The sequence below is a fragment of the Brachycentrus maculatus genome, unplaced genomic scaffold, assembly GCF_059751285.1.
Source record: "Brachycentrus maculatus isolate JH-2025_06_01 unplaced genomic scaffold, ASM5975128v1 h1tg000440l, whole genome shotgun sequence".
NCBI classification, from domain to species: domain Eukaryota; kingdom Metazoa; phylum Arthropoda; class Insecta; order Trichoptera; family Brachycentridae; genus Brachycentrus; species Brachycentrus maculatus.
This window is the reverse complement of record NW_028281188.1, coordinates 454,667-471,332: the sequence shown is the minus strand read 5'-3', so window position 1 is coordinate 471,332 and position 16,666 is coordinate 454,667. Positions and strand designations below refer to the sequence as shown.

At 33.6% G+C, this 16,666-nt stretch overlaps 1 protein-coding gene across 1 annotated transcript; it reads right to left on the bottom strand.

Moving 5' to 3' along the window:
* Positions 1–3,292: 3,292 nt before the first annotated feature.
* LOC148302555 (uncharacterized) lies at positions 3,293–11,747 on the bottom strand. The gene is made up of 6 exons (XM_088271447.1): positions 11,672–11,747; positions 9,302–9,530; positions 7,876–8,003; positions 6,213–6,276; positions 4,839–4,950; positions 3,293–3,478 (listed from the first exon to the last, which is right to left on the bottom strand). The coding sequence occupies exons 1-6, from the start codon at positions 11,745–11,747 to the stop codon at positions 3,293–3,295; spliced, it is 795 nt and encodes a 264-aa protein (XP_088127573.1).
* Positions 11,748–16,666: the final 4,919 nt, after the last annotated feature.

The following is a 16,666-nucleotide window of genomic DNA, read 5'->3' as shown; positions in this document are numbered from 1 at the left end:
GATTATTATTTTCAAAAATAGCTATCAACTTACTCAATATTAATATTCATCGATAATCTAAACATACATGAAGAAGAATATGAATATGGGTTCATACAGGGTTTAAAAAAAAAAACCCTTACCGCACCCCAATGGTGCATAGGGCACTGCTTCATATAAACGCAGTGTTATCTCGATCGTTTACACATGAAGGAAAGGTGATCAGCCCTCCACTTCAGGTACCAGTACCAGTACCAGTCCAGTGTAATATTGAATAAATATTAGAGTGAAAAAATCACTTATATTTATTAAACTCCCCTGGGAATCGAACCCGGGACCTCCAGAACGGTAGCCGAGCATGCTGACCATTACACTACGGAGGCGGACAAAACAGGACAATACAGGGTTTACAACCTGTAATACTTAATCACTTAATGCAACATTCACCATTCTACCTATGATTGACAACCACACTACTCAAATTTCGGAAGATATAAATACTTAAAAAAAATTTTAAAGGAATAACCCGCAAAGAGGTAGGTAGGATAGTAAAAATAGGGAAGGTAAATGTGAAAAATACATTACATACACCCAGACCAATTGAAAATAAATCTTTCTTGCAATTGACACCTCCTTTCACATGCTTGTCACCATCTTTGGTTGAGTTTAATAAGTTTTCTAATTAGCAGATTCCTTTATGGAATGCATGTAAGATTCTCCCCAAATTATTTTACATTCTAGGATAGAAGGTTGTCTGGTCGCTTAAACAGTATAGGAATTACTAAAGAATTGTGACTTGTGTTCATGACAAACAGCGTGCTAGAATATTGTGTACCCACAAGCATCGTGAAATTCAACATATCGCTCACTCCTTTCAAGAACGTCATAAATCAAAAAACATGATTTTTCAGGAGAACGTTTTTAAAGTTAAAAAATATAATACATACAATGTATTAAAAATAAATATCAAGCCACTTATTGAACTTTTTACTGTGTATCTGATCTTTTTAGGTAAAACCTGAAGGTTATTTCTCCATTTGAAAAACATTTAGTTTATGTGAATAAAAAATTAAACAATGCATTTTCTTCAAAATGCAAAAACAACACTTTCTGCCCTGTAGCAGGTAAATATTATGTTAAAAATATGCCGGTTTTGCTGGGATATAGTACATTTTCTGGGTATTCTGAAAACATGCGCTACTGAAAATTGACGATTTTTGATTTACGATGTTCTTGAAAGGAGTGAGCGATATTGGAAATGTGTATTTTCACTTTTTTTTCTGTTTGACCTGACTCAGCCACAGAAACAGGCTCAGTACAGCTGGTTTAAAATTAATAAATATGCACGTGTTTACTGAAGTATTTCCTGAGAATTATTGGAAAATCCATTCATTTACAAATTATTTATTATTAGGTAGCCAGATGTCTTTAGATTTTACTTGATAAACGCATAGATAAAATCAATAATAATAAAAAAGCAAATTAAACCACTTATGATAAGCACTTGCATCTTATCTTTGTCATCCGTTGACTTCTGTAAGTGTTCTGCTGTCAGAACACCCGCAGATAAAGCCGCTTATGTGATTTTAATTTGATTTCAACTAATTGTTATTTCAACAGCTAGTCAAATATTGTTATCAATTTTTGCAGTGATCATTTTCCTTTAAAAATGGATTAAAAACATCCAATATCCACTATATCGTTTATGAAACATCACACATGAGACATGAGCGGACATTGTGTCATTTGGTTTTTGGATTCGATCATTTGAAGCTGATTTGTAACTGATTGCAGTACACAAATTTAGTATTTCTATTTGGAAATTTGACATCATAAACTCGAGATATAATTTTGAAAAATAAGCTAACACTATCCAAATCATGCAACCGAAAAAGTAACAATTACGATTAAAATGACAGGCGCCGTGGTATAGTTGGGTAGATGTTCAACTCCGAAACTGACGTCGTGGGTTCAATCCCCACGATTGCAAAATAAATTCTAGTAAGATTTATTTTCAATTGGTCTGAGTGTTTGTGATGTATTTTTCACATTTACCTTCCCTATCCTTACTATCCTCCCTGCAGACAAGTATCTAAAATAGACACTTTATGGGTTATTTATTTTTAAAAAATATACATGTAAATATATATATATATATATATATATATATATATATATATATATATATATATATATATATATATATATATATATATATATATATATATATATATATATATATATATATATATATATATATATATATATATATATATATATATATGTATATTTTTATTAAACTATATTTACATTGACAGGCTTGTTGGTAGAAAACAATATCATCAAATTAACCAAAAACAGACTAGTTATACTGGTCGAAGTTTGAACCGTATATAACTGTTTTAAATCAGAGGGTAGACAGTGCTAGTAACAATGGAATTCTGTTTCCAACCTTAATGTATGGAAGTTAAGCAAAGAGTTGGCAAAAGAAGAATAAAAGTAAACTGAATGCAGTCCAAATACGATCTCTCAGATGAATGTATGGGAAGACAATGTATAATAGATGTTCGAATGGTGATATAAGGGAAAAAGCATGTATGTAGATGAGATAAGCATTATCCATCAAATTGAGAATGGTGTGTTGAAATGGTAAAACAAATTTACGATGCAAATGTATTTGAAAATAGGAACAGAGGAAGACAAAGGAAAACTTAGCATGGTATTTCAAATATTTGGGTGTGGTCAGGTCAGGAGTGGAAATAATTGGCGGCGTGTATGAAGAGATGCATGAATACAGAAGAGGCGAAGACAGATACATAAGTGTGGCATTATATTCTCTCTGCCTACCCTTGAGGGGAAGTGGTGTGATGGTTAGTTAACTAATATAAACATCACATCAATCTATGCAGTGTTCTATACATTATTTACTCCAATTTTACTCCAATCTTTCTAACTTTCAAGCAAAATTATTCAAAATTTTAAAAATCTAAAAGGGTAATTCTATTCCCAGTCCTCTCATTTTCTTCTTTTCCTACCACTGTCATCTCCTTTTCTCTTTATCCCATCCTTATCTCATACCTCTTCTTATATATAGACTTTTCCCATGCATAAATGTGAAAAACTGTAATTCATAATTTTTTTTTGTATTCTGATTTATTTTCATGTATTGAAACTTGTTTTTCCTTCTAATAAAATAAAAAATAAATTATTAGGCCCAGAAGTGGAAAGGAGAAATTAAACAATTGTTTTTTTTAACAGAAACATATTTAATAACAATAGAATTCTCGTTTTTTATCTTTCGAAGTATTTTTTATCATCCTATGAGGTCTCCCAGAGATATGCCATTAAGGAAGTCATTCAGGATGTCAAATAACAGTGTATGAGACAACTCCTTAAGGCCCTCCCGCTGCCCTTCGAAGAAGTCCGAACTGATCTGGTTCAGGAGAAAATTGATGGCGTTGTTCAACCTCTCAAATTGGAACAGCCCATCCAGTGATACCTACAAAAATAAATTCAATTTATTAATTTATTGTATTTCGTCATACACATATTTACAATTTTCAAAATTACTAATGGAGTTTCCCGTTCCAAGGGTACATTTTACAACTAGTACTATGTACTACTAACATCCTGCTATTTTTCTGCAGGGATAGGCGAAGAGAATGGAACACTACACTCTTCTGTCCAGACATACACTCCTTGCTTCCTTCACGTCCATACATCTAGTCGTACATGCGTTCTGACTACATAGACACCACCAGATTTTAGGCTCTGATTGACCTGGTGCCAAGTCTTTTTGGCCATCCTCTTTCTGTTCTCCCGTTATATTATATTTTTGCCGTACATCTTAGTCACTCTCTCGCTATCCATTCGGTCCATATGTCTATACCACCTTAACCCTCCCTTCCCGGTGTTGTGTACCTTGTACACGTTACTTCTAATAACCATAATATCTCTATAAATATAATAAATACAAGGCTAAAATTTTAGGTATTCCTCCATAACTAATTTACGCATTCATTTAAAAAATAATATTAATAATAATCAGAATTTATCAAGTACATCGGAGGTATTTTGTGAATACCAGAAACAAATGCGCATGAAGAGCGTGCAGGAACCGCGACACTATACTCGCATCTCACTCTTGCATACTTGCACTTTGCAAGTGTGAGGAGCTCAAAGCTGAATGTTCTCTGGCTAGCTACCGGGTTAGCGGCAGTAGCTCTTGAGCTTTCGACAAGAGTGGACCTATGCATATCCCGTGAGCGTTGCCAGATGGTTTTTTAATGTTTTCAGCAAATAAATCTAAATTTTTATAATTTTTGAGTTCATTTATAATGAATGTCTGTATTTTTCCAATTTAAAATCGCTATTTTTTATTGTGTAGTGACTAGTGTAGTATAGCGTTTTATTTTAGCACCGGGAGGAAAAGGTTAAAGAACTTTTCGTAATCTTTTCAAGTATCTAGCCTTATATTCTTTTCTAATTTCTTCATTTTTAATTCTGTCATATAACGATTTTTGACACATTCGTCTGAAGGAACGCTTTCAATGGCATTTACTCTACACGTTTGAATTATTTGCTTTTAATGTTTGATGTTCTAATAAAGGGAGAGGCTAAAGACCTCCAAATTCATTGTAAAACTGCTTGTGTAACACAAACTGCGGTTGGACTTGTGGCAGCATTGTTGTTCAGTGTTGCCATAGTAAGGATTAACAATGTTTTATAGTTTTTTTTTATTTATTTATTTCCTGACATATTTTTTATCTTTTCTCATTAAATGTTCTTATTTTCTTATATTTCTATTTTGATACTGTACCTACCTAAGTCCCTTGAGGATTTTATTTGATTTTACTCACCGATATGTCATCCACATCAAAATCCATGTCCAGTGATTTCAAAAGCAGTGTTGCCTCTGAAGTCGTACCCATAACGGCATCACCGGAAATCGTGAAATTATATAGAGACACTCTAAAATTAAAATAAGGTTAAATGAATATACTTGTTATTATTATTGTGCCACTCCACACTGAAGGTTGGCAATTATCACAAAAAAATGCTCTGTGTTCAGCGCCTCAGTCTTACTGTGAAACTACTCTCTCAAATTGTCAAGCCAGGATATATGCTATGCCAATGTTTGCTACATTAATGCGAACGTCGATCTTCTAAATCGTCTGGATCGTCTACAAAATCAAAGCATCTGCTTCATTTTCAATTTAAAAAAATATGACCACATATGGCGCATAAATCTTCAATCTCTCACGCTACTTTATAATATTCTTCACAACCTCAATGCACCTAAATATCTGGCTGAAAATTTTATATGCCTCTCAGATCATGGTCTATCACTTCGTTCTTCCTAAGAAAGGACACTTTCCATTCCTTGCCATAACACATCATTCTTCAGTAATTCCTTAAGGTACATGAAGATAATGCTTCAGCCGTTTATTGACGGTTTGAGAGAATGTATACTTTTGGTGTAGAGACTTTTCCGCGTAAAATAACACTAATTTAGAGCAGGAATAACAGAAAAATCATGTGTTCTGCGGAGGAATGAGAAGTGTTCTGTCCCAAGAAGTGGATAGGCCAAGATCGAAAAGGTACCTACATGAACTTCTTTTAAAAAAAAGTATTTTGAAGCACTGGGATTTTTACATATGAAAATTTAATTAAAAAGTTTATTTACAACATTTTGAGTGTGTCCAAATACTTGGCTCATCCCACCATAGATGTGTCTCGTGTAGTCTATCGAGTTTAAGAACTGTGTACCGTAGAATGGGGCAACTTGAACTTTGATGTGTTCCTTGAGCCCAGTACAAAAAAAAAATCTGTATGTGGTCTACAATAATGAACGTATCGTGACAATAAGTGTCACCTGTCAGAGAAACAATGAATCATGTCGATACGTTCATTATTGTAGACCAAATACAGTTCTAAATATTTTTTTTGTACTGGGCTCAAGTAACACATCAAAGTTCAAGTAGCCCCGTTCTACGGTATCGAGTTTAATCAATATATCTAGAATTTCCAAAATTTTAATAGTGTGGTTGTCAATCATGGGTAGAATTGATGAATGTTACACACGTGTAAAATGATTACTTAAACCAGCCTTTAATGGTCGTAAGCCCTAGAAATGCCCAGACTTCCATATTTTTCTTCATCATGTTAAGATGTCAAAAAAATAGTGTAAATAGTTTGTGTTTGAATGTCATTTTCATTTTAAAATAATTTACCTTACATCTCCACTAGGATAGATAGAGATCATATCCAATACTTCAGCATTCAGTCCAAATGACGCTGAAAAGAAACTCAATTATGAATGGTTAGAAAAATATTTAGACTATTTATTTTTTATGCCTACATATATGTATGATTTAACCATAGATTATGGGATATTTGCAAATTTTTCAATGGACATCCAATCTATGGAAAGCACCGAGGCAACGCGCGTACGAATATACGTCTTCAGCATGTGAAGCTATCTATGAGTGCGCATGTGACTGTACATGCCAATTTTGGGCTTAATAATTCAAGCATTTATTTTGTACTTATTTATTTTTATTTTGTCCGCCTCCGTAGTGTAATGGTCCGCATGCTCGCCTACCGTTCTGGAGGTCCCGGGTTCGATTCCCAGGGGGGTTTAATAAATATAAGTGATTTTTTCACTCTAATATTTATTCAATATTACACTGGACTGGTACCTGAAGTGGAGGACTAATCACCTTTCCTTCATGTGTAATCGATCAAGATAACACTGCGTTTATATGAAGCAGTGCCCTATGCACCATTGGGGTGCGGAAAAGGGTTTTATTATTTATTATTATTATATTTTTTACAAAAAATGTTAATAATATTAGTATATAACCACTCACTGAAATTTTTATGTCTACCGGTAGAAAAATCTCGGTGAGTGGTTATATAGGTACTAATATGATTAACATTTTTTAAAAAATAAATAAGTAAAAATGACTAACCACAAAGTAAATGCTTTAAATGTAAATAATATTGAGAATATTTATTTTGTATTTTAAAAGCATTGTGGTATGGTAATATAACACTCTCCTTATCATTCATCGTTCACTTTGTGAAATACCACTTTAAAAAACACTACTTCGTGACTACGGGTTTTAGAATAATCATTCCATCATCAGTTCAAATGTAGATCAAATGAAATTATTACATGTATACAAAATACATTTAGACACTTAAGTATACAAAAATAAAATTTTGAAAGAGAGAAAGAAGACAAATGAATCACAATTCAAGCATACACTGCACATTTATTGTAACTGCAGACAGTTGGTAGAATTCCATATTAAATTGTTGGGTAATATATCCAAAATAAAACAAGGCTTTTGTTGGATTGAATTCTACATTTATTTATGTATATCTTAATACGTGATGCGTTTCGTCTTCTTAGGACATTATCAAACACTCCGTGTTTGATAATGTCCTAAGTTTTGTGAATGTTTGATAATGTCCTAAGAAGACGAAATGCGTAATACATAAATAAATGTAGAATTCAATCCAACAAAAACCTTGTTTTATTTTGGATATATTACCCAACAATACACTGCGCACTCCATCTTCTCATTGATTCGTTTGTGCTGAATCACACGCATAGACACCTGTTGACGGAGTTTTTCCAGTCATCTCTGTCTCTAGCCTGCGACTTCCAGTCACTATCATTCCATGCCAACCTCAATAAGGCATTCAATTGGTCCCTATACCTCCTGTACTGCCCTCCCCGCTTTCGTTTTCCTTTAAGAGGCTCACCAAACAAAATAGTTTTGGGCAAGCGCAAGTCATCCATACTTGATCCATACCATACCCCACCTATCTGAGCTGAACCCTCGTTAAACATATCAAGATAGAACATATTGTTCATATACTTACTGGTAAACACCAATTCAGGAATGATGAACTCAAAAGCTAAGCTCAGTCCGATAATTTTGAAATTGATCTTTTCAATTATAAATTTCTGTAATCCAACAAGTCTCAAACCTTTGACAAGGACGTCTAACCTGGAAAATATTGTACACATATTAACATAATTTACACAGACCAAAAGATGAGCTACATTTTATATTATAATGCAAACCATATTTGTAATTTTTATTTTTACAATAATAGGTGGTGTAAAATGACAGTCGTGAATGGCAATTGTCACTTTGTGTTGCAAATCTTTCTTCATTCCATAATGTTTATTGTTTTTCTGTTATAGCAACTAAGATTGGTTTTACAATGATAAAGTGAGAGCACCAGATTCAGCATCCTTTGCCCCATTCTATATAGTAAAAATAATTCAAAGTAGAACAAGAAAAAAATAAATACTTTCTCATATTATATGTTTATAGTTTATAGCTTTTTCATATTATATGCTTAGTCACAAATAAAAATTGAAAATGATTTTTTCTATCATTTCTCAAGTATGTGAATATGACCAAGGATTCGGAACTCACATACAAATGAAAGAGTTTCTGCTTAGTAAAAGCTTTCCTTATCTCTCCATAGATGTCTCTAGTGACTCTCGAATATGTTTCAAGTTTGATCAATATATCGAGAAGTTTCAAGAATTTGAGTAGTGTGGTTGTCAATCATGGGTAGATTTGATAAATGTCACACTTGTATAAAGTGATCAAGTAACCAAGTCTTTAAATGCCCAGACTTCCATATTCTTCTTCATCTATGTTGAGACGTCAAAAATAAGTTGTCATATTAGTTAGATGTACTGCAATTCCGATCCGTGACGGGAGTTCTTTGCGATCCAAAAATGCCATCCAAATTATAGCGAATAGTCTACCAATCAATTGTCAGACCCGCACTCATATTCGGCTCCGAATGCTGGACGATGTAAAGCACCTTCTCTAGGCAACTAGAATCCGCTGAAATGTGAATGCTTAGATGGTTAGCAGAAATGTCCCTTAGAGACAAAATAAAGAGCTCACGCAAATGCGTGGAAGAGGAAGCCTGGCCGTAGCACACATAAATAGGAAGGTAGAAGATAGACAATTGAGATGGTAAGGGCATATAGGATGCAGAGAACCGGAGCATGTTGTGAACCAGGCAATAGCAATGGATCTTCCTCGAAAGATATCTAAAGGAAGACCAAAAAATTCATGGATGCTGCAAAGAGAGAGCATGGTTCGAAGACATGGCCTAGGTGACGTTGTCCATGACAGAAGGACCTACAACCTGAGGACGAGGAGAGCTGACCCCAGCAGTCTACAAAGCCGATAAGTTGGGACGTAGCCAGGAAAAAGAAGTTATATATACTGCAATCAATGGAGACCCAATGAAAAATGACAAATTTTCAACTTACGTGTACAATTGTGGTGCTTCCGCATGGTAGGTGATATTATCCAACGTAAACGGGTCCAGTGGGGGAATTCCCGATTCTGGAAAGCCGACATCAAACTTCTCTCTGGCCTCTTCGAGGAAGGCGATGATCTTATCGTCCACGAGGTTCCTGGCTCCCGACGACACCTCCACCACCCTCGGTTCTCTCGGTTTGCGGATAAAATTGTGCAGATTACTGGCTAGCAAGTTTTCTGAAAGTGTAGGAATGAAATATCGTTGGGCCACAAGTCAATACTTTACTAATAGAACCTAAATGATACTTTATATTACAACGATAGTTTAACTTACTTGTCTTTAACAAATACAACCTAAATGATAATTTTACTTTATAAATAGAAACTAAATGATGATATTACTTTACAAATATAACAAAATTAAAATGGTTTTCCATTTTGTCAAAAAGTACATAAAAATTATGCAAAATCATTCAAAGTAATTGAAAATATGTTCTCAATTGATCTTTAGATAATATAATTTAATGAAAATAATCAAATTATTTTATATTAATTCTATTGTTAAGATAATTATTAAATGTTATCAATTTATTTTCTTCACACCTCTCAGATAAGGGTTTTTAGGCAGTTTTTTCTTCAAAATAGATAATGAATGAATCTGAACAGTGGGAACAATTATTTATGGGTATACTATGTTATATGGAGAAGTAACCAAAATTATCAAGGATATATATCATTGTAAGATAAACATGTGTGGCAAGATGCACTGAAAATCTTTTTTGGAGGGTAGGTACCATATTCATTAAAAATTTGGGATTTTATCATATATTTGAGTGAACACCCTTGAAGTAACGATATTGTTGTGCAGTCGTGGTTATTAGTGTAGGGAAAGTGAGTGTCTGTTATTGCTCTCTTGTGGTGTCATGGAGAGGGGATGAGCTGTTTTTTTTTTTTTTTGGATGTGTATAATTATGAATTTTAGGAAAGTTGTTAAATGGTAGATCTCATCATAAAAGGATTGATGGAAGATTGATAAGATGTGGGCAAAAGGCAGATCTCCTGGCTCCGGTATAAATGAGATTGGACAGGGATCAGAACAGTTGTGGCGCTACTTAGAGCTTCCCGAGATAAGGACATATACTCTCAAATCATAGTCGCCGTCAAAGGAACCTCACATGGCATATAAAGAAGAAGAAATGATAGATACTATGAATACTGTGGCAACCCACAACAATCGAACGAACGAGCATAATCGAACACGCAAACCGAGCTCGGACCGAACAAAAACCAGAACGTCACATTCCGTCACCGCCCGTCTAGTGATTGACACGTCCCCCTCCAACTGCGCTTACATTAGAATCACGCGATTGTTCTTAAATATTTCTTGACTGTCATTTTCTAGAACTGAATAAATTTGTGTTAAAAGTAATCCGCTTTCATCTTGCTTCCCTTCTGTTAATTTAAGTAGGTGTTCAACTAGAACCCATAATACCTATACTATTTCCTATATATGATCATTTCTTAGTATGAGCTATTGCACTTAATCATAAAAGGCAAAATAGAAGGCCGACGAGGTGTGAGCAGAAGACAGATCTCCTGGCTCCGGAATATGTGAGATTGGACGGGGATCAGGACCGTCGAGGCGCTGTTTAGAGCTGCTCAAGACAAGAACAATTACTCTCAAATGATAGTCGACGTCAGGGGGACCTGACATGACACAAACAAAAGAAGATCATTTTCTTCTTATTATACCTCTCCATGTTGGTTGGCAATCATCGTGGCAATTCTACAGCCGCTCTTAACAGCGACTTAGTGTTACGGTGGAATCGTTCTCTCAAATTGTTATGCTAGGATAAACAACTTCATCCTATGCTGCTTTTACCTTCCACATTGCCTTGTAACATACTTGTTACTTACTATAAATACTTCATATTTCCTTGAATAAAATGGCTAAAGTACTTAAGCTTTTTTTCTTTACAGTGTCTATAACTTCTCTCTACAATCTTTAACCCTTTCCGGTCCCCCAAAATTTAAAAAAAAATCTAGGTAGACAGTTACATTCCAATTGGAAAAAATATTTTGTCCTCTGCTCCACATACTGTTATAATATATACAAGTGGCAAAAATGTAAGCTTGGAATTTAATTAAATAATACTAATCATGAAAAAAATGTCAAATAACATCCCATATGGCACCTAAGAGGAAAAAATCGATGTCAAATGAGATTCGCTATTGAACCAGTAAGGGTGAATATTTATTTTGCGGTTTTGTAATTAGATCCAAGTGTGTGGTAGCTGTTGCATACTATCTATTTAAATTATATGTGAACGTTGAGTGCTAAAAACTAATGTAATAAATCGGTTTGCAATATAACTTACCAATCTTTAATTCAGAAAATATGTTTTGAGCATTTGCTAATGCCAAAGTGGCTATAACCAAATATACCACCTTCATTTTTTAACCTGCAAAAAATCTTTGATTAATAATTAAATTCACTAAATGCTAACAGAACTTCTTACTGTTTGGTTTCACACTGAATGTTCATCTTTCTTTTGCCAACTCTATGCTTCACTTTCTTGCGTTAGAGTTGGTTTCGGCATATTTTATCAGCTACCAGGATTATTTTAAACCTAGACCTGCATACACACATCCCTTTCAGAAACAATAACTATGATTTATATAAGACAATATTCATCAACAAATCACTTTTCTTGCACACATCATACACCGTTGTCATCAGGCTGGTGATGATGTCGGTTACGACGAAACCTGGTTGCTGGTCAAATAATATTTATGTGAAAAAAATTACATAGTTGTTATTTTATTCTATTAAATGCAGTTCCACCAAGAAATGTGAGTACAAAACTTAAATATAATAAATAATTTGACTCACCTTTTGACTCTAATAACTTAAATAACACTAGAATCATAATGAGTTTCATAAAAACACAATATGTTTATTATTATTATGTTTATCTGAGAATCTTGATTGGATTTCTCTAATCTTATTCTTAATCAAGAAGAACAAAACCTTTGGTTTTCGATGTTTAATTTTTATTTTTATAATTAAAAAGAATGACCATCAACAACTTGATGAGAAGATAACATTTAAATATTCATCAATGGAGAGTGATAATGATGGCGCAGGATCAAGAGGAGTGAAGGGGCAAGAGGACTGTGTCCTGCAGTGGATAAAAAGGCTGCTATGATGATGACGAAAAAGTAATATTTTATATATCAATATAAGTTATTTTATGGGAAACGTAGCTTGAAAACTATAATCTATTTTGGAAAGAATGAGACTTCATTTTTATTTATAGAAACTTCTTGTTCTTCTGCTCGATGTAGGCCATGTGGCCTGTTTTTAAAAGAGATTAGCCTCCTGCGGTGTCAATTCCCAGCTGTCGGTCCATCTCTTTGGTGGTCTGCCTGGGAGTCACCGAACCTTGAGGTTGGCCGTAGGGTGCAATGTGGGAGAGTCTGGATGGTTCTATTCTCCTCACACGCGCATACCATTGTCTCCTTTGTTGACTTCCTTACCTAATAAAATCTTTGATCTCGCATATTTCGCCAGGATTGGCATTCCTTATTCTGTCTCGTAGACTCTTGGCAGATATGCTTCGTAGAGTCTTCATTTTAAGAATGACTGAACAAATTTTCTATGGATTTACTGTTAGAGTTTAAAAGAATGTACTTTACATTAGATCGCTGTGGTAGATAATAAAACAATATATTTATTTCAACCGTTTTTATTTTAGAAAGAGAAAAAACAACTGTCAAGAAATGGTATTGTTATTCTTCTTCCTTGTCTGCCATATCAGGTCCCCCCTAGTCGACTATTGCTTGAGAGTAATTGTCCTTGTCTCGGGCAGATCTAAACAGCACCTCGACTGTTTTAATCCCTATCCAATCTTGTATATTCCGGAGCCAGGAAATCTGCCTTCTGCCCACACCTCGTTGACCTTCTATTTTGCCTGTTATGATTGAAAGTATTATTATATGCCCTGTGTACTATTTGAGTGTGAGTTTTATAACAGTTAATACCTTCCAGATAGTTACATGTCATTTTTATATAGGAACTTTTAAACTCAAGTGAATCTTGCGGTACATAAAAATTCTCTCAAATGGATCTCGATATCATATTTTAAAAATCCTACGCAATAAAAAATTAATCAAAGATTTAAAAATATTAGTTAATTACCACTGATGATTTGCTACTTAAAAAATAATTATAAATTTGATTTATCTTATCTTAATTAATATTATTAACACATTCTTCGAAATTATTCCAACTTAAAATATTGATAAATGATATTGATGTGAATTATTTATGTGCATAACGTATACCTGCATACCTGAAAGCTTAGTATGTGATGGAGCGGCGTTCCAGCACCTTTTTACAAGGAATTTTCATTTATTTTCTTAATTTTAAAATCATTTACACAAAACAATGTTTTCGCCTACGTAATAACAACTCATATTTATACAATTCATCAAAATGATAATATATGGTATTGTAATTAATATAATTAAATGATATTTGAATACATATTTTTTTAGTAAAAAGTTTGAGATAAAGTAAGCCCAGTTGTTGATATTTCCAACAAACAGATTAAAAAAAAATTTAGTGATAAATTTAATGATAAATTTAGAGCTAAAGCTCTATGGGGTGTATTCTTCTATCAGAATCGAATCCGAGACTTAAACAAAATATACCTTTTCTACACCATACTTTTTGAGTTTTACAGTACAATATCTTGTTAGCCTAAAGATACAGTTTTTCAAAATGCATCCACATCGCAAATATATTCACAATGTTCATAGAGTCCAAAATAGCATATTGACTACATAAGATGACAAAATTTTGTTTTTGTCATTCGGATAATTACATAATATTCCTGTTCAAACAGCCTTCAAGCCCTTATCTGCACCAGATGGTACATAGGGCTCTGCATCATATAAACGCAGTGTTATATTGATTGTTAACACATGAACAAAAGGTTATCAGCCCTCTGCTTCAGGTACCAGTCCAGGGTAATATTGCATAAATATTAGAGTGAAAAATCACTTATATTTATTTGACATCCCCCCGGGAATCGAACCCTGGACCTCCAATACAGTAGCTGAGCGTGCTGAAAAATATACTATGAAGACAGACTAAATATTAGCTGTCTTAATGCTGCAGTTAAGTTTTAAATGTCTACTTGTTTTGCGCTATCTCTTCTCAAAGCAATTACTGCATGCACCTGATGTACATGACATTACCTTCGCCATTCTAGTCTATTTTCCGAAACCCTCTTCAGCTCATCATACGTGGAGCAGCCCATATTCTCGTATACGTCGCTTAGGTATTGGCGGCGTGGGCGTCCTCTGGCGTTTATTCCCTTGATCGTCCCCTCTATTATTATGTGCAGAAAACCCTCTTGTCTTAAAACGTGACTGATCCATTCGGCGCGTCTCTTCGAAATAGTCGCGAGTAGGTGCTTTCTTTCTTCGATTAATCATAGCACCTTGTCGTTGGAGATGTGGTCCCTCCAGAATATCCTGAGCATTCTGATATATGTGTCGCCTACTTTCAAAATCCGCCAAATCCATGTAAGTCGATTTTACAAAAAATGCTAAATTCTCCGGGTAATATGGGTCAGAGGGCAAGTTTCATGAATATAAGGGAATTTGAAATACAACGCTGTTTTTAAGTATTTTTTAGCAGAGTTTTAAAGTATATAAATATTTTAATCAATAAAACCCACAATTGGCATTGAAATTGGATCTTAAGGTTTAACAGCGGGTATTTTATTCAAGCTAAAAGCTTAAAATAATAAGGATTATTGAAACATGGATTTTAGAGTTAACGTTTTTTGCCAATATACCCACGATATATAAGTGATTACATACTAAGCACTTGTACTGGCCCTATTTAAAATTCCACATCTATTTGCATATACATACATTTAAAAGGAGTGGAAGAGGGATGGACGGGAGGAAAGGGGGAAAGATCAAAGCTCAAATCGAAGATAAAACGTTTAAAAACATAATTAAATATGATTAATGTTATTTCATATTAAAAATAACATACTTCTCTCATAATTGTTTTCATTAGATGTTCATTGAACCATTGTGTTATTTATATTGAATGTGTTTATAAAATTTAATGATTATTATAATATTATTAAATACTATTATTATAATTTTATTATATTATTATATACTGCCCGCCTCCGTAATGGTCAGCACGCTCGGCTACCGTTCTGGAGGACCCGAGTTGAGTGATTTTTTCACTGTAATATTTATTCAATATTACCCTGGACTGGTACCTGAAGCGGAGGGCTGATCACCTTTCCTTCATGTGTAAACGATCAAGATAACACTGCGTTTATATGATGCAGTGCCCTATGCACCATTGGGGTGCGGATAAGGGTTTTATTGATATATTATTATATTAATGAATATTATTACATTATATTGGATGAATATTTAGATTGTGTACGAATATAAAATTGATAACATACATAAAATTCAATGAATATTTATATTTAATACATACAATATTTAAAATATGCTGTTTTATGCTAGTCTCCATTTTATACTGAATAACCAAAAAAGATCACATCAATTATTACCTTAAGTGTAACATTACTATATAAATCCTTTTTTACTCGCACCACATCTGTCTGCAAGCAGTTTTGAATTTTGAATTTGTGATTTTCAAAGAAAAAAAAGGTTGCCAGATCAAAAGCGTGCAACACAGTTATCATGAAAACCTTTTAACTCTCCCTTATGAATACATTTCTGTGACCAACATGAATGAAAAGTTATTAGTTCTGTGATTCATTTTCTTGGATTTAGATGTTACTGTTTTCTAGGAAAGGAAATGGAGGAAGAACATAAGATACTTAATAACAATAACTTCTAACCCTCATGTTCACCCAATGATGCATAGGGCACTGTATCGCATCCACGCAATGTTATCTTGATCGTCAAATAAAATTAAAACCAAATAAATATTACAGAAAAAAACTTTTTTTTCAATATTGGGGAATCGAACTCAGGACCTCTAGAACGATAGAGAACGAGGGAAACGCTGAGATGTTTGTTTTTAGACGCAAAATTGTAATATTCGAAAAAACGCGGACAATATGTATTGTATATTGCCATAAATAGCTAGATAAATATACCTAAATTTAGTAGGTAGGTATATCAACAAATAATAAGAGCTCATTAAATATTTTGTTTGGGTGTAAAATGCTGAGTAAAAATATTAGATTGCAAAATTTTGGTCAGAAAATTTAATCCGTACGTGAAAAATTAAATACTTGGCTATTTTTTTCAATATTTCCCAATTTGGGTAAAATAGTTAAAAATATGGCAATACA